The 23,482-nt window shown below is 36.9% G+C and overlaps 1 protein-coding gene across 1 annotated transcript in view; it reads right to left on the bottom strand.

The window, feature by feature from the left end:
- The window catches only part of LOC133536842 (neurobeachin-like), a 652,776-nt gene that overhangs the window by 45,323 nt on the left and 583,971 nt on the right, over positions 1–23,482 (bottom strand). Inside the window, exons 47-48 of the mRNA XM_061877477.1 lie at positions 10,998–11,150; positions 4,021–4,188 (exon numbers count right to left, since the gene is read on the bottom strand). Of these exons, the coding sequence (XP_061733461.1) occupies positions 4,021–4,188; positions 10,998–11,150 (321 nt within the window). The remainder of the gene's footprint in view (positions 1–4,020; positions 4,189–10,997; positions 11,151–23,482) is intronic.

Genomic DNA, 23,482 nt, shown 5'->3' with positions numbered 1-23,482 from the left:
GACTTAGAGGTTATTGTGTATAAAGCAGTAGAGTGTGAGTGCACATGAGCAACACAAGCCTTAATTGGTGTTAGAACACACCAGTTGCCATTAGCCATAAAGCCCATGATGGACGTTGACACAATCGGACACTTCCAACACACGCCGTCAGCTCTCAAAGTTACACAACTGGCAGCTTCACTAAATAAGAATAACAACAACAACAACAACAAAAAAAAAAGGATCAGGCAAATCTTGCGCAGGTGATTTGCATAATGGCCACTTGATAAATAAAGGCGGCGCTGGAAGTGACAGTATATAAATGAGTTGTTTTGCAGACAGCAGATGGCGGATATCGCAGGATGAGAGAGACCGGCCTGGCCCGGAAAGACCCACAATGCTCGGCAGCTGCTGCCCACCGCCACGCAATTAAGTTATTCACAAGTCACACGCCGCAGCTCACAGATATTCAATTAATCTGTTGAAGAACAAGCAGATCCAGCCGCTCATCCTATTGACTGTCTGCCCTCTGCTGATTGATCGCTCATTGATCCCATCCAGGAGTCATGTTGACACTTCTTTTGAAAAAAAAAAAAGAAAAAAAAAAAGACAACCCGGACGACTGACGAGTCACTGCTTACGCAGCAAACGACCGAGGGATGAGGACAGGAAGTTGTGGAGATCGTCGGAAGGTGGGAGGGGCTAGGTCACTATGGAGACCCACCATGAGGACGAGGATGCGGCACGAGCTTAGTGTTAATTAACAGGACACAGAGTGAACAGGGGTCCCCAAACTTTTTGACCCGGGGGGGTCGCATAGGGTTAAAAATAATTGTGCTTGTATATATATATATATATATATATATATATATATATATATATATATATATATATATATATATATATATATATATATATATATATATATATATATACATACATACATATGTATTTAAAAAAAAAAATTCTAACTAAATCGGGACTACCCGTGGGCTGTAGTTTGGGGACCCTGCTTTTAGAACATGTGTGTTACATAGAGCCTCAGGACTGCAGACACAATTGATATATATATAAAAAAAAAAAAAAAGAATTAAGAAGCATGAATTGATTAACGTGGACCCCAACTTAAACAAGTTGAAAAACTTATTCGGGTGTTACCATTTAGTAGTCAGTTGTACGGAATATGTACTGAACTGTGCAATCTACTAATAAAACTTTCAATCAATCAATCTTTTTAATCAGGCTTTTCACTGATCATGGTAAACCTTTTGTAGGTTTTTGTAATTTTCTATATTTCATTAATTGCTTTAATACTACTATTCTCTAAATGCTATGTTTTTATTATTATTATTATTATTTATATTACATTTTTATATATATATTTTATATATATGTTTTATCCTATTTTTAGTAATTTGAGTTATTATTTCAGTGGCGGTTTTCCTCAATCTTCAATACCATGTTATTGTCAATAGTAAGGGTGTGCAAAAACAAAATCAATTCACATCCATATTGCGATTGTTATTCATCCCAATTCCAAATGGAGTCATGATGTTAAAAAATCTATTAAAAAAAAAAACGAATGCAGGAGAGATAGGCTCCAGCACCCCCTGCGACCTCAAAAGGGACAAGCGGTAAGACATGGATGGATGTATGTAATAATCTTTTTTTTTTTAAATATGTTTTTAGTTCAACTCTACGCAAACAGAAGAAGCGTTTTCAAGCAGTAACCTGTTCTGATTAAGTTTCATGATGATGATTATGCCAATGATACATTGCGAGAATCTGTTTGAATTGAAAATAGGGTTGACTAAAGACTCAATTCTGAATCGAATCATCACTCTGGATATCGGAATTAAAGAATCATACCCCTCGTCAATAGTGCTGTGTATGCATGTGTGTTTTCTTCTCTTCTTTTTTATTGATGTAAAACACTGTCCTGTGTATGAAAAGTGCTATATAAATACAGTTTGACTTAATACTACTAGGGGTGAGGATCTGGATAAAGGTGCAAATCCAGGAATATCCTTTTTCAATCAATCAATCAATCAATCAATCAAAGTTTATTTATATAGCCCTAGATCACAAGTGTCTCAAAGGGCTGCACAAGCCATAACAACATCCATGGCTCAGATCCCACATGAAGGCAAGAAAAAAACTCAACCCAATTGGATACAATTAGACCCCCCCCCCCCCCCCCCCCCCGCGCCCCCCACCCCCAATCTAGTTGATTTTTGAGTCACGATGCATCAACTGAATAGAATGGGAGTCCGCAGTTTGAGAGCCTGGAGCTTTTTAAAAAAATTATGAAAATGGACAAAGATGGGCAAAAAATATATATTAATGTTTAAATATGTTTTCTGTAGAAGGACAAACATGATAAAAAACCTTCCTAAAGCCTACTGTTTAATATCTGTGTGTTTATGTTTCACTGGCAAGAGTATTTGGTGCATGCCGTTTTATCCTACTTAATTTTTTCCGGTCCTTGAACTCACCGTACGACAGAAGAGTTTACATATTCAACTTTCTCCGACGACGCAACAGAAATACGTGCTTTATGCCACTCCTTTGTCTCATTTTGTCCACCAAACGTTTTATGCTGTGCTTGAATGCACAAATGTGAGCTTTGTTGAGGATATTGACTTGTGTAGAGTGCTAATCAGGCACATTTGGTCACGCTAATTGATGCTAGCATGCTATTTAGGTTAGCTGTTTGTACATATTGCATCATTATGCCTCGTTTGTAGGTATATTTGAGCTAATTTGATTTCCTTTACTGATATCCTCCATCCATCCATTTCTACCGCTTGTCCCGTTCAGGATCGCGGGGGGTGCTGGAGCCTATCTCACCTGTATATCTAATTTATATTTGCAAGTCTCATGACACATTATCTGTATGTAATATTGACTGCATTTCTGATGGTTGTTTGTGTGTCATGTTGTTCCAGACCACAGCAAATGTTACCCAGCAAACAAAGATTGTAATAAATCTATTCGAAGAAGACAGCCTGCTGTTTTCTTTAACTTGCACATCTGTACTTTTGGCCATTCTAAACCAGTAAACTCCAGGAGTTATTTCACCCTCGGAGAAGCCTTTATTTTACTAATGTTTTCAAATGTTGTGTAGAATAATAATTATTACATTTTAACATTTCTATCAACAAAGATTAGTGTCAGTCTGCGACACATATTAATTTTGATAGTAGGCTAATATAGCTACCATAGCGACACTGCAAAAATTGAAATCTATGTCAGATTAAATATCTCAAAAAAGGGTGATATTCGCTTATTTTCTGTCTGATAAGATAATTATTTTCACTAAGAACATTTTATTCCAGTGTTTTACTTGCTTAAGTGTTTTGGTCCAAAATGATCTCAGTTAGATATTACAGCTTGTAGCTGAGATTTGATGACCTATATTGAGTATAACATGCTTGAAACTAGAATATCAACTGATGCAAAGCTGTGTCGTCAACACTCACAAGTATAAAACTACTTTTTTAAAGTTATAATTTCTTACTTCAGCCATTTAAAAAAAAATAAATCATAATGCCGAGCGCATATCATTATGTCAAGATAATGTCACTAGCATTTACTTAATTTAAGAATATTTTTCAACATATTGAGCAAAAAGGTCTAATTTTTTTTTCTACCAAGAAAAGTGCACTTGTTATTAGTGAGAATATACTTATTTTGAGGTATTTTGGGTTCATTGAAGTGAGCTATTTTTACTTGTTATGGAAAGTCTTGACAAGCCAAATTTTCTTGTTCTATTGGCAGATAATTTTACCTAGTTCAAATTAAATACCCCTAACTTTTGTATTTTTTTTTTCTGGTTTTTGAACACTGACTTTTTGCAGTGCACGTACAGTACATGTTTTGCCTTCATTATAACACTTATATAAGGATTACATTTTTTGCGGCTCCGGAGAGATTTGCTTTTGGTATTTATGGTCCAATATGGCTCTTTCAACATTTTGGGTTGCCGACCCCTGCACTAGGAAGTAAGCCCCTGACAAAATAAGAATGTGCGTGTCTTACCTCTCTGATCAGAGGGTCAGCCATGGCGTCCAGGCTGACGGCGCCCTCGTAGGTCAGGTGGTGAAAGACGTTGAGGGCGCGCACCGCCTCGGGGCCTCGCTGCTTGTAGCCGAAAATAAGGTCAATCCACTGATGCAGCTGACATGACACAAACTCGCTTTCCAGGGCCTGTCAGACGAGCAAGGGCCAATTAGAGATGAGAGGCACACACAAAGAGATGACACACGTTGTCCTTTCATCGTCGTGAAAGACTTGGATGTGCGTCTTTTAGGGTCACGGTGCCTTGCGTGGACAGCAAAACACACAGGACATAACATTAGGTACACCCAACGTAATCAGATACGAGATCTGCATCTAAAATATAACCGTCAATATATTTTCCTTGATATGTCTGACTTGTGTTGATGAAATTCATGTGTTGGTTAGCAAGAATATAAAAACTGGAAATGCACCAAAATGTTATTCCAACAAGCTCTGTTGGTGGGGGGCACAGTCAAGGGCGCAACAAAGGTCATTGGTGGCTTGATGTTAAGGTGTTCAGTATAAAAAGACTCCTAAAGATGGATGAAATATAGAAGTCGAGACACTTTTCACGGGGGCTTGACTCCCATTGGCTGCCACGCAACTCAAATCCTGGTTTTCGAATGTATTTCAACCTTAATTTACGACTTTAGAAAAATTGCAGTCCTACTGAATCTAGGAGGCTCCATTTTAGCAAAGACTTTGTAGTTTAATTTGCAGGCTGACAAGAAGTGGCTTTCGTATTGAATCTACTGATAGTGTGACCCAAATTGCAACAAAACAAACTGAGAATAGTAGTGGACCTAAAATTGAACCCTGAGGGACATCGCACAACAGATGAGCTTTAACCAGTGCGAGCTGTAATTAAAAAAAAAAATATTGTGGTAGGTCTTGGAACCAAACCATGAAATATAGTTTAAAAATCTTTCTCGATAGAAGCAATGTTGCTTTTCAGTATATTAATGAGACTAACATACTGTTTTTGTAAAACAAACACCTGGAACATTTGCAAAAGGCAGAAAAAAAAAATCCCAAATACGTTTTTAGTTTTGATTGATTGATTGAAACTTTTATTAGTAGATTGCACAGTACAGTACCTATCCCGTACAATTGACCACTAAATGGTAACACCCGAATAAGTTTTTTAACTTGTTTAAGTCGGGGTCCACGTAAATTTAATTCATGGTACATATCTAAAGTGAATGTTATTATTATTATTACATTTTTTCAAGAATTCATTTGGAAAAATACCTTTTTAGGCCACCGTCACACTTACAAAATAAGCTTTTGTAACATGCTTAAAAATGGTTTATTATATTTTTTTATACCAAATACCACATTGCGGGAATCAGTTTGAATCAAGAATAATGTCCAATTGAAAATCGATTCTGAATCAAATTGTCACCTCAAGAATCGGGAGTAAATTGTTATAAGATTCCCATCCCTAATAATTATGACAAATGTGTTTTTATTCATTAAATATAATTTATTTATTAACTCTAGAAATAATATTTTTTTCAAGTAGGCAATATTACTGCAATAATTGTGTCCAACCAGGCCTACTTAGCATAATTTAACGGTATTATATACATTTTGTAAATAACTATAAAACACAACCATTCTTTATAGTAATCATTAATATTAAATGTGACCAATGTATTTTTACTAATAAAATCTCTTCATTTATTTGTTGTCTAAATAATAGTTTTTCAATGTATGCTATATTACTACAATTATTGTGCTTACCCATTGCTACGTCACATTATTCAATGTTATTATTACATTTTTATTTACTTTACAGGTTTTCATTTTGTAAAATATTCTAAAATAAATACATGATAGCTCAGGACGAATATATTGGTAAGGGGAGACTTACTGTAAATAAAAAAAAATATAAATAATACATTAACAAATTTATAGTAATTATTCATAATAATTATGACTAATATATTTTTGTTAATATGTTTATCTAAAAATATTTTTGAATGCTATATTACTACAATAATTGTGCTTAACCTTTTAACATAATTTAATGTTTATTATTGCATTTGTATTTATTTTACAGGTTTTCATTTTCTAAATTGTTAAATTAATACATGAGAACAGAGAACTATTATCTTTGTAAGGGGAGGGTTGAAAAAATAAAAAAGAATAAACAATATGTTGACATATTTATAGTAATTATTAATAATAATTATGACCAATTTATTTTTGTCAATGTCTATCTATTATCTAGACAAGATTTTTATGAATGGTACATTACTACGATAATTGTGCTAAACCATTATTACCTAGCATATTTTATTGTTAATTATTGCATTTTTATTTACTTTACAGGTGTTCATTTTCTAAAATATTGTTAAATGAATAAATGAGAACTAATATATTTGTAAGGGGAGAGTTGAACAAAAAATGAATATACAATGTATTAGCACATTTATAGTAATTATTCATATTAACTACAACCAAAGAAATGTTATTAAAATGTAATTTATTTATTATCTCAGTAATAGTTTTTTTTATGAAAGGTATATTACTACAACAATTGTGCTTTACCATTATTACATAATTCAATGTTATTACTACTAGGTTTTATCTACTTTTATCTACTTTTATCTACTAAGGTATATAATTATACATTGTCAAATAAACACATGAACATATCTTTGTGAAAGCAGAATTAAATATAATTTTCTTTAATAGTACTGTAGTAATGAATGCAATTATAATGAATGCAAATATAAAACATTAAAATAATGATATAATTCCCTGAGTTGTGCACGTATGAGTCAAGTAAGTTGAAATAAATCTTACATAAACTAAAATAAATGAATAATAGCAGCAATATCTCCCCAGTGTAGTTTCCTGTGCTGCAATCTGCTCTCTCATATCACATTTCTATGTCCACTTGGAAAAAAGGAGACAACCAAATGGCTTCAATACAAACTAAGATCCAATTTAGTTAAAACAACATTAATCAATGACCTGAGAGGGCATATTCCTCCATGAGAGCAGATAAGACGACTGCAGAAGCAGCAGTGTGGTGCTGCACAATATGACTGCTGTGTGTGTGCATGTTGCTGGGGAATAACAGCCATTAGCAAGGAAGCACGCTGGAGCTTACACAGGCCCACTTTGCCACAGGGCATGTCACCACGATTGGAAGTGGCACATGCAAGGATGGGAAGGCAGAGAGATTGGAGAGAGAGAGAGAGAGAGAGAGAGGCAGAGAGAGAACGAGGAGGGGGTGAAAGGGAGAGGATTGCAGACATAAATGAAATAAAGGAGGCTGCTGAATAGAACAAAAGGAAGGAGAATATTTTGTTTGTGCAGACAAGAGCTACTCCATATGTTGTCAGAGACACACTACATCACAGTCATCTAACTAGCATCACCTCTTTACAGTATCATCTTCTAACTAGCATCACCTTTTTACAGTATCATCTTCTAACTAGCATCACCTCTTTACAGTATCGTCTTCTAACTAGCATCCCATCTTTACAGTATCGTCTTCTAACTAGCATCACCTCTTTACAGTACCATCAACTAACTAGCATCACCTATTTACAGTATCGTCTTCTAACTAGCATCAACTCTTTACAGTACCGTCACCTAACTAGCATCATGTCCTTACAGTATCGTCTAACTAGCATCACCTCTTTACAGTACCGTCACCTAACTAGCATCATGTCCTTACAGTATCGTCTTTTAACTAGCATCACCTCTTTACAGTACCGTCACCTAACTAGCATCATGTCCTTACAGTATCGTCTTCTAACTAGCAGCACCTCTTTACAGTATCATCTTCTAACTAGCATCACCTTTTTACCGTACCGTCATCTAACTAGTATCACCTCTTTAACGTATCGTCTTCTAACTAGCATCCCCTCTTTACAATACCATCAATTAACCAGCATCCCCGCTTTACAGTATCGTCTTCTAACTAACATCACCTCTTTACAATACCATCAATTAACTAGCATCCCCGCTTTACAGTATTGTCTTCTAACTAGCATCCCATCTTTACAGTATCGTCTTCTAACTAGCATCACGTCTTTACAGTACCATCAACTAACTAGCATCACCTATTTACAGTATCGTCTTCTAACTAGCATCACCTCTTTACAGTACCGTCACCTAACTAGCATCATGTCCTTACAGTATCGTCTTCTAACTAGCATCACTTTCCCTCTTTACAGTACCATCATCTAACTAGCATCACCTCTTTACAGTATCATCTTCTAACTAGCATCATCTCTTTACAGTACCATCATCTAACTAGCATCCCATCTTTACGGTATCGTCTTCTAACTAGCATCAACTTTTTACAGTATCATCTTCTAACTAACATCACCTCTTTACAGTATCATCTTCTAGCTAGCGTCACCTCTTTACAGTACCATCATCTAACTAGCATCACCTCTATACAGTATCGTATTCTAAGTAACAACTCTTTACAGTATCATCATCTAACTAACATCCTATTTACAGTACCATCATCTAACTAGCATCCTCTCTTTACAGTATCGACTTCTAACTAGCATCACCTTCTTACAATACCATCAACTAACTAGCATCCCATCTTTACAGTATCGTCTTCTAACTAGCATCACCTCTTTACAGTATCGTCTTCTAACTAGCATCACCTTTTTACAGTATCATCTTCTAACTAGCATCACCTCTTTACAGTACCATCATCTAACTAGCATCACCTCTTTACAGTATCATCTTCTAAATAGCATCACCTCTTTACAGTATCGTCTTCTAACTAGCATCACCTCTTTACAGTACCATCATCTAACTAGCATCACCTCTTTACAGTATCATCTTCTAAATAGCATCACCTCTTTACAGTACCATCATCTAACTAGCATCCTCTCTTTACAGTATCGACTTCTAACTAGCATCACCTTCTTACAATACCATCAACTAACTAGGATCCCATATTTACAGTACCATCATCTAACTAGCATCCCATCTTTACAGTATTGTCTTCTAACTAGCATTACCTCTTTACAGTATCGTCTTCTAACTAGCATTACCTCTTTACAGTATCATCTTCTAACTAGCATCACCTCTTTACAGTACCATCATCTAACTAGCATCACCTCTATACAGTATCATCTTCTAACTAGCATCACCTCTTTACAGTATCATCTTCTAACTAGCATCACCTCTATACAGTCGTATTCTAACTAACAACTCTTTACAGTACCATCATCTAACTAGCATCACATCTGTATTGTCATCTAACTAGCACTACCTTACAGTCGTCTAACTAGTTCTACCGTCATCTAACTAGCATCACATCCTCTCTCCACGAGGAAAGGTCACCTCCAAAAGGGGCCCAGCTGTGTCACTCAGGCTGAAAAGGTCAAGTGTATTCTGGCTGTGTTCTTTGAGCTATTCTGCTCCAAACAAAACCACAAAAAAGTCCAAAAAAAGAGACATGGAACATGTACAGTTGCCTTCCAAAAGGTTAGCATGAGGTTTAGGCTGAAGGAACTTTCTCAATTTGCGAGAAAATATGTATACTTTGAAGATGTGTTATCCTCCACAGATGAGGAGTAGGAACCCAGCTGTGCGTGTGACGGAGGAATGTACAACGCAGACAGGGGGCGTGGCCTACGACGCCCTGCGGTTACAATTTGTACAAATACCGTGTGCATGAGTCTGACGGATGCACAATGCAAAAAAAATCTAATAAAATACTTTCCGGATGTGTTATTTTCCCACTACAATTACGTTCTCTGTGAGAGACTAACAAGAATATTTAATTTTTTCTTTTGTTCGTGATCACAAATTAACCTTCATTCTACTCATCAACTCCTAATTCCTTACCACAGTTATTTTAAAATGCAAACTCTCCATCAAACACAGTAAACAAGTACAGTAAATTCTGGACTACCATTTTCCTACGCTTTGGACCCGGAGGCATACAAAACGGTGATTTATGAATTTTTTTTTCGCTGACGGCCATGAAGGAAATAGTTTATTAAACAAATACAGAGACACCTAAGTAGTGTGTTATTGTTTGTGCTATGGCATCATCTTTTGGACAAGTGAATGCTTTCAAGTGTTTCCTGCTGTTTCAGGCTTTGAACCGGAAGTAGAAGCGCGGTTCCATCTTATAATCGTCCGTAACTGGGTGAATGTGAATTCCTGCTTTGAACCGGGAGTAGAAGTGCTGTTCAGTTTTCTAATCGTCCACGGCGTTTCTACTCATATGGAATGGAATCTTCAACCATCAGTCCAGGAAACGTTTGTAAGTTTTATAATATAACTAAAACAATTCATACCTTCTAAACTGTCCCATGTGTGATGTCTGTAGAAATGTTTTTTATGCATATTTGTACTGTGTTAATATTATTAACTTACAAAAGCATTCTTTTTGTATTATTCCTGTTCACAAATTCGTCAATAATTTCATCAAAACTTTACCGTGGAGTTATTGAGTCCGTTTAGCTGATTGGAGAGCTGGCTTCTGCAGCTAGTGGGTCAACGACGATGACTGCTGTTTTGTTTGATCAGCCGTTTTACTGCCGTGTTACAGACACCATTTAGAAACAATTAATATATGTCAATAAACATTTTCAAAATCTTTCTGTGGAAATAACTAATTTCACAATATATATATCTGCGACTTATAGTTGGTGTGGTTTATATACCGGAGTGCTCTACAGTCCAGAAAATACGGTATATTGTATTTTTAACAAGTTTATAAGTACTACTTCCTGTTTTGAACACATCATACAGACACATACTGTTTTTTTTCCTAGTATTTCTCCCAAACTAGGCTTTCAAAAATGATCCCCACCGGGTTTTATGTCAGAGTCCTATGTATTATTTTATTAGAATGTATAGCTTAGAAAAATGAGCATTTTTTGCAACGTGACACCGAAGGGGCAGATATACCATGTGTACATCAAATAAAACAGTAACGTTGTGATCCTCACCATTCTGTTGATCCTCACAAAATCCTCGGGGGTCTTGGCCCAGGCCGGTAAGTCCACGTCGCCCACCATGACGCGGTCCTCGCGCATCCCCAGATGGTATCCGCTAGCGTTAACCAACATCTCCGGCAGGTAGAAGAACTCTGGGATCAGTTCCTGGTGGTTCAGAAGAGCAGAGTTGCTTTAGAGTAACATTTTGGGAGGATTTCATACAAATATACTGTGCGAATGTACAATACTCATGGCATAAATACTCTTTGCTGTTGCGTAAGGTCTGGTCCGCCAACCAGCCATGCTCTCCAGGTGTTTGCTTGTTCTCGATGGTCAAAATTATAATTTGTCTTTGCTAAACTTTTATTCAGCAGTGAGTCAACCTGTTCTTTATAACTTGACATTTTTACAGCCATATTTCCAAAACTATTTGAGTTTATATTATAACTAGGGATGTCCGATAATATCGGCAGTCCGATATTATCGGTCGATAAATGCTTTAAAATGTAATATCGGAAATTATCGTTATCGGTTTCAAATTCATTGGTTTCAAAAACGCTGGTGTGTACATGGACGTAAGGAGAAGTACAGGGCGCCACTAAACCTTAAAAGCACTGCCTTTGCGTGCCGGCCTAGTCACATAATATCTACGGCTTTTCACACAGACAAGTGAATGCAAGGCATTCTTGGTCAACAGCCATACAGGTCACACTGAGGATGGCCGTATAAACAACTTTAACACAGATATGCGCCACACTGTGAACCCACACCAAACGAGATTGACAAACACATTTCGGGAGAACATCCGTACCGTAACACAACATACACACAACAGAACAAATACCCAGAACCCCTTGCAGCACTAACTCTTCTGGGACGCTACAATATACACCGCCCGCTACCCCCAAACACCACCTCAAACTCCTCATGCTCTCAGGGAGAGCATGTCCCAAATTCCAAGCTGCTGTTTTGAGGCATATTAAAAAAAAAATGCACTTTGTGACTTCAATAATACATTTTTTTATTATAACGTTTTTCCATAACTTGAGTTGATTTATTTTGGTAAGCCTTGTTACATTGTTTAATGTATCCAGCGGGGCATCACAACAAAATTAGGCATAATAATGTGTTAATTCAACGACTGTATATATCGATATCAGTTGATATCGGTATCCGTAATTAAAAGTTGGACAATATCGGATATCGGCAAAAAAGCTATTATCGGACATTTCTAGTTGTAACCAAACATTTTACCAGAGTATATAGTATCGAAAGAATCCTTTGTTTCTACCTTTCATTTTGTTTCATTACCGTGATCAACCCATTTCTTATACCATATCATACTTTGTAAATAATATGGAAAATAAACACATGAATATTAAACACATTGGATGGAAGTGAATTGTAGTTGTCAATGTAGTCGTTTTTTGTTAATTGTTCATAAGTGATTATTTATAGTTAGAGATGTCCGATAATGGCTTTTTTGACAATATCCGATATTGTCTAACTCTTAATTACCGATTCCAATATCAACCGATACCGATATATACAGTGGTGGAATTAACACATTATTATGCCTAATTTTGTTGTGATGCCCTGCTGGATGCATTAAACAATGTAACAAGGTTTTCCAAAATAAATCAACTCAAGTTATGGAAAAAATGCCAACATGGCACTGCCATATTTATTATTGAAGTCACAAAGTGCATTTTTTTTTTAACATGCCTCAAAACAGCAGCTTGGAATTTGGGACATGCTCTCCCTGCGAGAACATGAGGAGGTTGAGTCGGGCAAGGGTTTGGAGCGGTGGGGTTGAAGGGCGGGGGCAAGGGGTAGCGGGTGATGTATATTGTAGCGTCCCAGAAGATTTAGTGCTGCAAGGGTTTCTGGGTATTTGTTTTGTTGTGTCACGGTGCGGATGTTCTCCCGAAATGTGTTTGTCATTCTTGTTTGGTGTGGGTTCACAGTGTAGCGCATATTTGTAACAGTGTTAAAGTTGTTTATACGGCCACCCTCACTGTGACCTGTATGGCTATTGACCAAGTATGCCTTGCATTCACTTATGTGTGTGAAAAGCCGTAGATATTATGTGATTGGGCCGGTACACAAAGGTAGTGCCTTTAAGGTTTATTGGCGCGCTGTACTTCTCCCTACGTCCATGTACCACTCTGCACAGCGGCGTTTTAAAAAGTCATAAATTTTACTTTTTGAAACCAATACCGCTAATTTCCAATTTTAAATTTTTTTTAAAGCATTTATTGGCCGATAATATCGGCAGCCCGATTTATAGTAAAAACTAAGGACGTAAAACAATTACAATATTTAATCGCGATAATCGCATTTTCCTAGTTAACTCAAAATTAATCACGATTAATCGCAGGTAGATAGAATTTTTTATCATTAATAAGTGAACCCTAGACAGATCATTTTCAAGTCTTTCATATCCATGACTGAACAGTTAGTTTGCTTGCTCCAGCAACCTCCGCAACCCCCAAGAGGGACAAGCAGTAGAAAATAAATAGACGTATGGATGAATGCTTCTTTAAACATCTTAACACAAAAATAAATAGAAATATGCTTTTAATGACAAAAAATATACATGCAGTGTGTTGGTATCTTGCCAGATTTGTTATTTTGTAGGAATACATAATTTGTATTCCTGCTGTAGGAGCACTTGCATTCAGAGGAGGAGCTACACCATGTTTAGATACCAGTTTCATGCATTGATTGTGACGATCAGTCACTTTATTTCTGTTTCCTAGTTTTTGTATTTACTTCCTATCAGTGCTCTTATTTTGGTTTCCACTTCCTGCTTGTTCCGCTGAGCACTGTGTTCGTTCACTCACCTGCTATTGATTGGCAGCTGGTCCACACCTGCAGCCAATGAGCATACGTCTATTTATGCTTCACACGAGCACTCCTCAGTGCTAGAAGACTGCCTTATGTTTGGAACGCTTACATGCAAGACTGCTTCACTTCCGTCTGTTTTGAGTAATAAAACTCATCTTACCTTCTCATCGTCTCCTGGTTCTTGCATCTTGGGGTCACAGGCTGCCATGCAAGATGAGTTTTACTACTCAAAACAGAGAGGGAAATGAAGCAGTCTTGCATGTAAGCGTTCCAAACATATGGCAATCTTGCTTGAGTGAAGCATAAATAGACATATGCTGATTGGCCTCAGGTGTGGACCAGGTGCCAATCAACAGCAGGTGAGTGAATGAACACAGTGCTCAGCAGAACAAGGAGGAAGTGGAAACCAAAATAAGAGCACTGATAGGAAGTAAATACAAAAACAAGGAAACAAACAGAAATGAAGTGTCCGATCGTCACATTGATAACACCACATATGGATTGTTACAATCATGATTTTGAAAGCATTTGGTGATGTAATCTGTGATATTTATACCTGAATAAATGCTTCTAATATTAATGTAGTACAAGTAAGTGGTCTTCATGTCGCTGCATGACAATGTCTTAACTTTTTTAAGAGATGTCCGATCATGGCTTTTTTGCCGATATCCGATATTGTCCAAATCTCAAATACCGATTCTGATATCAACCGATACCAATATGCTGTATACCAGTGGTTCTCAAATGGGGGTACGCATACCCCTGGGGGTACTTGAAGGTATGCCAAGGGGTAAGTGAGATTTTTAAAAAATATTCTAAAATTAGCAACAATTCAAAAATCCTTTATAAATATATTTATTGAAAAATACTTCAACAAAATATGAATGTAAGTTCATAAACTGTAAAAAGAAATGCAACAATGCAATATTCAGTGTTGACAGCTAGATTTTTTTGTGGACATGTTCCATAAATATTGATGTTAAATATTTATTTTTTTGTGAAGAAATGTTTGGAATTAAGTTTATGAATCCAGATGGATCTCTACTACAATCCCCAAAGAGGGCACTTTAAGTTTATTTTTCAACAAGTTTTTAGTTATTTTCATATCTTTTTTTTCCCCACAGAGTTCAAGAAAGACCACCACAAATGAGCAATATTTTGCACTGTTATACATTTTAATAAATCAGAAACTGACGACATAGTGCTGTATTTGACTTCTTAATCTCCTTTTTTTCAACCAAAAATGCTTTGCTTTGATTAGGGGGTACTTGAATTAAAGAAAAGTTCACAGGGGGGACATCACTGAAAAAAGGTTGAGAACCACTGCTGTATACAGTCGTTGAATTAACACATTATTATGCCTAATTTTGTTGTGATGCCTCGCTGGATGCATTAAACAATTTAACTTTACCATGAATTGATTAACGTGGACCCCGACTTAAATAGGTTCAAAAACCATTTAGTGCTCAATTGCACGGAATATGTACTGTACTGTACAATATACTAATACAAGTTTCAATCAATCAATCAAAAACCAAGTTTTCCAAAATAAGAGAACAACTTCGACTGGACTCTCGCGACTGTGTTAGATCCATTATGGATTGAACTTTCACAGTATCATGTTAGACCCGCTCGACATCCATTGCTTTCCTCCTCTCCAAGGTTTTCATAGTCTTCATTGTCACCGACGTCCCACTGGGTCATTATTGTCACCGATGTCCCACTGGGTGTGAGTTTTCCTTGCCCTTATGTGGGCCTACCGAGGATGTCGTAGTGGTTTGTGCAGCCCTTTGAGACAATAGTGATTTAGGGCTATATAAGTAAACATTGATTGATTGATTGAACTCCAGTTATGGAAAAAAGTGCCAACATGGCACTGCCATATTTATTATTGAAGTCACAAAGTGCATTTTTTTTTTAACATGCCTCAAAACAGCTTGAAATTTGGGACATGCTCTCCCTGAGATAATCAAATATGGGAAATACTATACTTTGAATTTCACAAAGTGCATTCTTTTTAAACATGCCTCAAAACAATAGCTACAAAAACAAAGAAGACACACAGCTTTAGTCCAGAGTATACTAGACCAGTGGTTCTCAAATGGGGGTAAGCGTACCCCTGGGGGTACTTGAATGTTTGCCAAGGGGTACATGAGATTTTTTTTAAATATTCTAAAAATAGCAACAGTTCAAAAATCCTTTATAACTTCAACAAAATATGAATGTAAGTTCATAAACTGTGAAAAGAAATACAACAATGCAATATTCAGTGTTGACAGCTAGATTTTTTGTGGACATGTTCCATAAATATTGATGTTAAAGATTTATTTTTTTGTGAAGAAATGTTAACAATTAAGTTCATGAATCCAGATGGATCTCTATTACAATCCCCAAAGAGGGCACTTTAAGTTGATGATTATTTCTATGTGTAGAAATCATTATTTATAATTGAATCACTTGTTTATTTTCAACAAGTTTTTAGTTATTTTTATATCTTTTTTTCCAAATAGTTCAAGAAAGACCACTACATATGAGCAATATTCTGCACTGTTATACAGTTTAATAAATCACTTATTCATCTCTTTTTTTCAACCAAAAATGTTTTGCTCTGATTAGGGGGTACTTGAATTAAAAACAAGTTCACAGGGGGTACATCACTGAAAAAAGGCTGAGAACTACTGTACTAGACTACTTCTGTATTTTACCGGGAGCGTTTTAAAAAGTCATTAATTTAACTTCTTGAATCCGATACCAATAATTTCTGATATTACATTTTAAAGCATTTATCGGCCGATATTATCGGACTTCTCTACTTCATTTATTCATAATAATGGGTCATAAATTATAAATCATTTCAAAAACCGGAAAAAGGGCCACAAAAAGCCAAGCATACAATTAGTATTTGTGATGAATTTGCGTGACTACCATGTTTGTGGAGTGATTCACCACCAATTTGCCACTACGAACACATCCAGTTTCAGTCTGTAATCGCCCAGCAGTTCATTTGTGACGGAAGAAAACAAGAACAACACGTCGGCGCTGTCACAAAGAACTGAAGAGGAAGTGAGAATGTAAAGTGCCAAGGCGACACAAACGAAGCAAACAGCGGGACGGGAACAAATGCAAGGTGTTTTTGCACTTATTACACACCGAGGTGTTAAAACCAAAAAAAAAACACTGACTTGTTTTTTTGTGATGGAGTCAAGAGTCAAAAGTACTGTCCCTTTAAGACAAAGTTATGTGTGAGGATGAGTAAGACGCAATGAGGCGTCTGCACACCAGGAATGTTGATCTTCTCTTCGGCGCGTCCTCATTAGGAAACACCCGAGACAATCTGACGCGTATGGACAGAAGTATCGCGAGCCCCCCCATGAAATAAAAAAATTCTGTGCGTAAGGCAATGTTGGACGAGTGAGAGGACATTACATAGGAAAGGTGTTTTTAATGGGTTCCTCCACACCAAACTCATCCGAGCATGCCTTGATAGACTTTGTTTTGTGCAATATTTAAGATTGATCAAGTGACCGAAAAAATGCATTTGGTATTTGTTTCAACTTCTGAACGGTGCAAAGGGGTGAATCGACACAGTGTCCGCCTTGAGATGGGTAGGTTGTGAGTTCAAACCCCGGCCGAGCCATACCAACGACTATCAAAATGGGACCCATTACCTCTTTGCTTGGCAATCAGCATCACAGGTTGTAATTGGGGGTTAAATCACCAAAATGATAACCGGGCGTGGCCACCGCTGCTGCCCACTGCTCCCCTCACCTCCCAGGGGGTAGAACAAGGGGATGGGTCAAATGCAGAGGACACATTTTATCACACCTAGTGTGTGACTATCATTGGTACTTTAACTTTAAATTTAACATGCATGAAAAGATGCACTGTTGCCTGTACTATTATTTTTCCGTAAGTCAGATTGACTTGAAATTTCTCCAACATCTCAATGCTATATAAATAACACCTGCTGTAATTTTAGGGTGTCTCCCATCAAACAGGGTAAACACTTTTATGGGACTGGCAAGCATAACAACGATGGAAAACATCGGGCTACATATCTTTGCATGAACGGGACCTAGCTACCGTAAATTCCGGACTTATATAAATATTAATAATAATAATAAGTAGCTTTATTGTTTCCGAGGAGAAATTTGTCTTGAACATCAAAACACAGCGTTTTACATACATAGTTCATCCGACAATGCAGTGACGACAGTATATCAGTTAGTTATGAGATCACACATTACACTCCCGCCGTATTGCACAATCCCAATATTGCACTCTTTATTATTGCATCCGGTTATTACAGTACTTTTCTGTTATTAAGTACTTGATTGCCAGTGGGACAAAGGAAAATATACCGTATTTCCTTGAATTGCCGCCGGGCGCTAATTAATTTAAAACCTCTTCTCACTCCTGCGCTTACCAAAGGCATGCGGTAAAAGTAAGCATGCGCTAATTATTTTAAAACCTCTTCTCACTCCGGCACTTACCAAAGGCATGCAGTAAAAATTTGAGTGTGATGTAAGCTTGGACCTTAAATCCTACTAAATAGCTCTTAATCTTCTTCCCTTTATGCGATTTCAAATTACCGGTATTGAAATCAGCCTCCTCCATTTTGAAAATGATGATTTTAGCTGTTTTTATCTGCCACAGGTAGAAAGCTGGTCCGTGAAAGTAATGCATACATTAAATCGGTCCCTGGTGGAAAAAAGGTAGGGAACCCTGCTTTAGAATCATGGTGGTGCCGTAAATGAGAATGTTTCAGAGCTCCAAATGAGGTCTGCTACGGGTCACCTTTCACTCAAACCTTTGCCGCCATCTCTTCTTTCTCTGCTCACACTTTGTTAACGTCCTGCTGTTAAAAATGGCCAGCCCCCTTTTTCGAGGCGCTCTCCCCAGGCAGCCATTAATTGTGCAACAGCATGCTAATAGGCTAACAAGTCAATCACAGCCGCCTGCGTCGCTTTGCACCGCCATGACACGTTCGTCTGAATCTGTCAGCGCTGAATTCCTCAGTGTGTGTGTGTGTGTGTGTTTTGCAGACATAAACTAAGAGGCAGGGATAATGACGGGGTGGTCCAGAGGGGTCCAGGGCCAAGGCGATGTTGTTTCCATCTGACTTGCTCTATTTTTTTTTTTTCCCCCGGAGGTCACCTGGTGAGGGGCTGGACATGGCTCCCTCTTGTCGTCATTACTGCAGAAGGAGGCTGAGGTTAATGAAGGAGAGACCTCGCTAAAAAACAAGCCGCCTTTTAATCGGGCAGCCTGACGGCCCGCTCGGTGTACTGGGCCGCGGACGACCTCCGACCCCTGGCCGTCCGCTCAGCCCTGAACGCACATGTTCCGTTTGTGTGTCGTCCTGAAATCATGAAGTGAGATACTCTTTTTCATGTGGAATCTGGATCGCTTCACACATATACTTATAGTTCTTTTTTATTGTATGTTGATATTGTGAGGGATTTTTAATCATAATTTATGTTGGCTTTTTCCAACGCCTTTTCAGTCAATTTGGAATAAGAAAGTGTGACTCGATGAAGTAATTGCCTGTGAATGCTCCAATGCGGAATTTGCACTGAAATGCTAACAGTATGTAGTATGAATATAAGAATACTTTGAATGTTGGAATGGATTGAATGTTGAAGAGTTTCAATTTCCAGGAAAAACGGAATTTAGTTTGGAACGTGGGAAAGTGTTAGTTGGATGAGTGGACTCTGTTGATGTTGGAATGGTTTGAATCGGTTGAAAAATGCGGGAAGTGTGGAAGTTTAAAAAATGACAATTAATTTTGAATGGGGAAAATGTCCCTGAAAACTGTGAATTCTTGGAAATCCCAGAATATATTTATATTAATTGTTGAAGGAGAGCACACACTTTTGAACAGACTGAATATTTTGGAGTTGGAATGGTTTGAATCGGTTGAAAAATGCGGGAAGTGTGGAAGTTTAAAAAAATGACAATTCATTTTGAATGGGGAAAATGTCCCTGAAACTGGGAATTTTTGGAAATCCCAAAATATATTTTTTTTAATTGTTGAAGGAGAGCACACAATTTTGAACAGGCTGAATATTTTGGAGTTGGAATGGTTTGAATCGGTTGGAAAATGCGGGAAGTGTGGAAGTTTAAAAAATGACAATTAATTTTGAATGGGGAAAATGTCCCTGAAAACTGTGAATTCTTGGAAATCCCAGAATATATTTTTATTAATTGTTGAAGGAGAGCACACACTTTTGAACTGACTGAATATTTTGGAGTTGGAATGGTTTGAATCGGTTGAAAAATGCGGGAAGTGTGGAAGTTTAAAAAAATGACAATTCATTTTGAATGGGGAAAATGTCCCTGAAACTGGGAATTTTTGGAAATCCCAAAATATATATTTTTTAATTGTTGAAGGAGAGCACACAATTTTGAACAGGCTGAATATTTTGGAGTTGGAATGGTTTGAATCGGTTGAAAAATGCGGGAAGTGTGGAAGTTTAAAAAAAATGACAATTAATTTTGAATGGGGAAAATGTCCCTGAAAACTGGGAATTTTTGGAAATCCCAAAATATTTTTTTTTAATTGTTGAAGGAGAGCACACAATTTTGAACAGGCTGAATATTTTGGAGTTGGAACGGTTTGAATCGGATGAAAAATGTGGGAATTGTGGAACTTTGAAAAATGCCCCATTCTTTTCAATGGGAATTTTAGGGAAATTTGGGAATTTCGGGAAAAGCGGATATTTTGGGGAAAATGTTAAAAGACTTGAATGTTCTGAATAAGTTTGTGACGTCTTGGTGGCAGTGTGGTGACGAGTTGTTCTCTTGTGGGTGCAGCTAAGATGGACACAGCGTGAGTTAGGAGCAATAATTTATTTATACTAACTAAAACAGACTAAGAACCAAAAACACTTGCTCGAAGGCACTAACAAACAAAACAGAAAGCGCTAGCATGAGCTAGGGACAAACAACTGAAATAGCATGGAAGCTACCACAAGGCTGGAAAGAGCGACGTCAACTGCAGCGTTAAGCAAACAAGAGTCCAAGAAAGAATGTCAAACAAAAGTGGTCTTAAATAGGGAGATAACTAATCAAGGGCAGGTGCGCATGATCAAAGGAGAGACAGGTGACACTAAATGGGTAACTATGACAACGGAACAAAACCAGGAAGTGCCACAAAGAACTGAGGAAGACAAATACTAGACAGAATGTGATAAAAAACAGAACCAAAACCAGAATATGCCATGATCCAAGACGTGGATCATGACAAAGTTGAAATGATTGGTGTTTGAATTTTTCAAATTGGTCAAGAAATGTTGAAGTAATAACATTTTTAATTGAGAAATGATACTATGGAATTCCTGGAATTTCGGGTAAACCAGGATTTTTTCCAGTCCAAAAAGCATTTTTGTTTTTTATCCTGAATAATATGAATGTTTTGACGGTGGAGCGGTTAAAGTATGTTGAAAAAGGTGGAAGGCGTAGTCGACACAAAAAAGGGTGAAAAAGGGGTTTGAAAAAACGGGAATTCTGAGAACTCCTGGAATGTTTTTGAAGTTGGGAAAATTATAGTTTTAATTAGCAAGATGAGTGGAATATGTTGAAGGTGAAATAGTTTGAATCAGTTGAAAAATGTGGAAATTGTGGAATATTGAAAAATGGCCAATTCCTTTTTAATGGAAAAAAATGTCCCGGAAAACCTGGAATTCTGGGAAATATGGGAATTTTTTAAACCTGTCAAAGGAAAGCCTGCGATTCCCAAAAAGGCTGAACAGTTTGAAGTTGGAACGGTTTGAATCGGAAGAAAAATGTGGAAGGTAGAGGCGGCACAATCTGGAGAAAAAGAAGTTGAAGAAAAAGATATGCTTTGGAGCATTCACCCAATGATGTGATGTACCACAATGCAATGTGAACGTTTACCAATACCATCATTTACCGTATTTTTCGGAATATAAGTCGCCGTTTTTTTCATAGTTTGGCCGGGGGTGCGACTTATACTCAGGAGCGACTTATGTATGAAATTATTAACACGTTACCGTAAAATATCAAATAATATTATTTAGCTCATTCACATAAGAGACTAGACGTATAAGATTTCATGGGATTTAGCAATTATGAGAGACAGATTGTTTGGTAAATGTATAGCATATTCTATATGTTATAGTTATTTGAATGACTCTTACCATAATATGTTACGTTAACATACCAGGCACCTTCTCAGTTGGTTATTCATGCGTCATATAACGTACACTTATTCAGCCTGTTGTTCACTATTCTTTATTTATTTTAAATTGCCCTTCAAATGTCTATTCTTGGTGTGAGTTTTATCAAATAATTCTCTGTGATAATGCTAATTTCCTGGAGAAACAGCTAACAGGAATACAAGACACATTAACGTCTATACATTTTCCCAAAAAATGCGACTCATACTCCAGTGCGACTTATATATGTTTTTTTCCTTCTTTATTATGCATTTTCGGCAGGTGCGACTTATACTCCGGAGCGACTTATACTCCGAAAAATACGGTAATTTGAATATGGGTACATTATGAGAATACAATGAAATTAAAATGTATCTATTAAAAATGTAAGCTACACATTGGGATGTAACGATTACCGTTATAATGATAAATTCCCGACAAATAGGAGTACCATTTCAAATTTGAATTATCGTAAAACCGTAATTGATTATCTCACTTTGAAAAATTCTCTGAGATATTGCTCATTTCCTGGAGAAACAGCTAACAGGAATACAAGACACATTAACGTCTATACAAGCAACACCCGTTTTGCCTTTAATGTCAAACACTCTAAAACCTTTACAAATTAAAACAGAAGAATATGAACTTTTTTAAGGATTCAAATATTAATAAAACACTATTAAATGCTTCTTCTGCCCCGGAAAGTGTGTTGTGTGTGTGTGTGTGTGTGTGTGTGTGTGTGTGTGTGTGTGTGTGTGTGTGTGTGTGTCTGTCTGTCTGTCTGTGTGATGACCATGTATTAGATTTATTTATTTAAAATAAAAAATTAAATTTGGACACAAATATTTCAGTGTGTGTATAAGTTCATTTTGAGCATATTCAACAATTCTGTGATAATAAATGCGATACGATTTTTTCCAAAGACATGCACCTGGGGATAGGTTGATTGGCAACACTAAATTGGCCCTAGTGTGTGAATGTGAGTGTGAATATTGTCTGTCTATCTGTGTTGGCCCTGCGATGAGGTGGCGACTTTTCCAGGGTGTACCCCGCCTTCCGCCCGATTGTAGCTGAGATAGGCGCCAGCGCCCCCCGCGACCCCGTAAGGGAGAAAGCGGTAGAAAATGGATGGATGGATGATTTTTTTTTATGTTGTTACATCCCTACTACACGTACAAATTTGAATGACCTTTTATTTTAGTTGAAGTATACGGTAGTTAGTCAAATCTAATGATCATAAATAGTAATGAATTAGTTAATCATGTAGTAGTACTACACCCACATTGAACAAAAAAATTAAAAACAGCAAAAATATGAGAATAAACGCAAAATAATGTGCAACTAAATGTATTATATTGTAATAATAAAGACAAAATATTACAAACAAAATTGTGGAAAATTGCTTTTGTATTTTTGTATTATAATAAACTAATCAAAATATGTATAGGGATGTTATTTTATTTGCAG

Source organism: Nerophis ophidion, linkage group LG18 (genome assembly GCF_033978795.1).
Source record: "Nerophis ophidion isolate RoL-2023_Sa linkage group LG18, RoL_Noph_v1.0, whole genome shotgun sequence".
NCBI lineage: Eukaryota > Metazoa > Chordata > Actinopteri > Syngnathiformes > Syngnathidae > Nerophis > Nerophis ophidion.
Note: the sequence above shows the minus strand (reverse complement) of the source record. Positions and strands in the feature narration are given on the sequence as shown.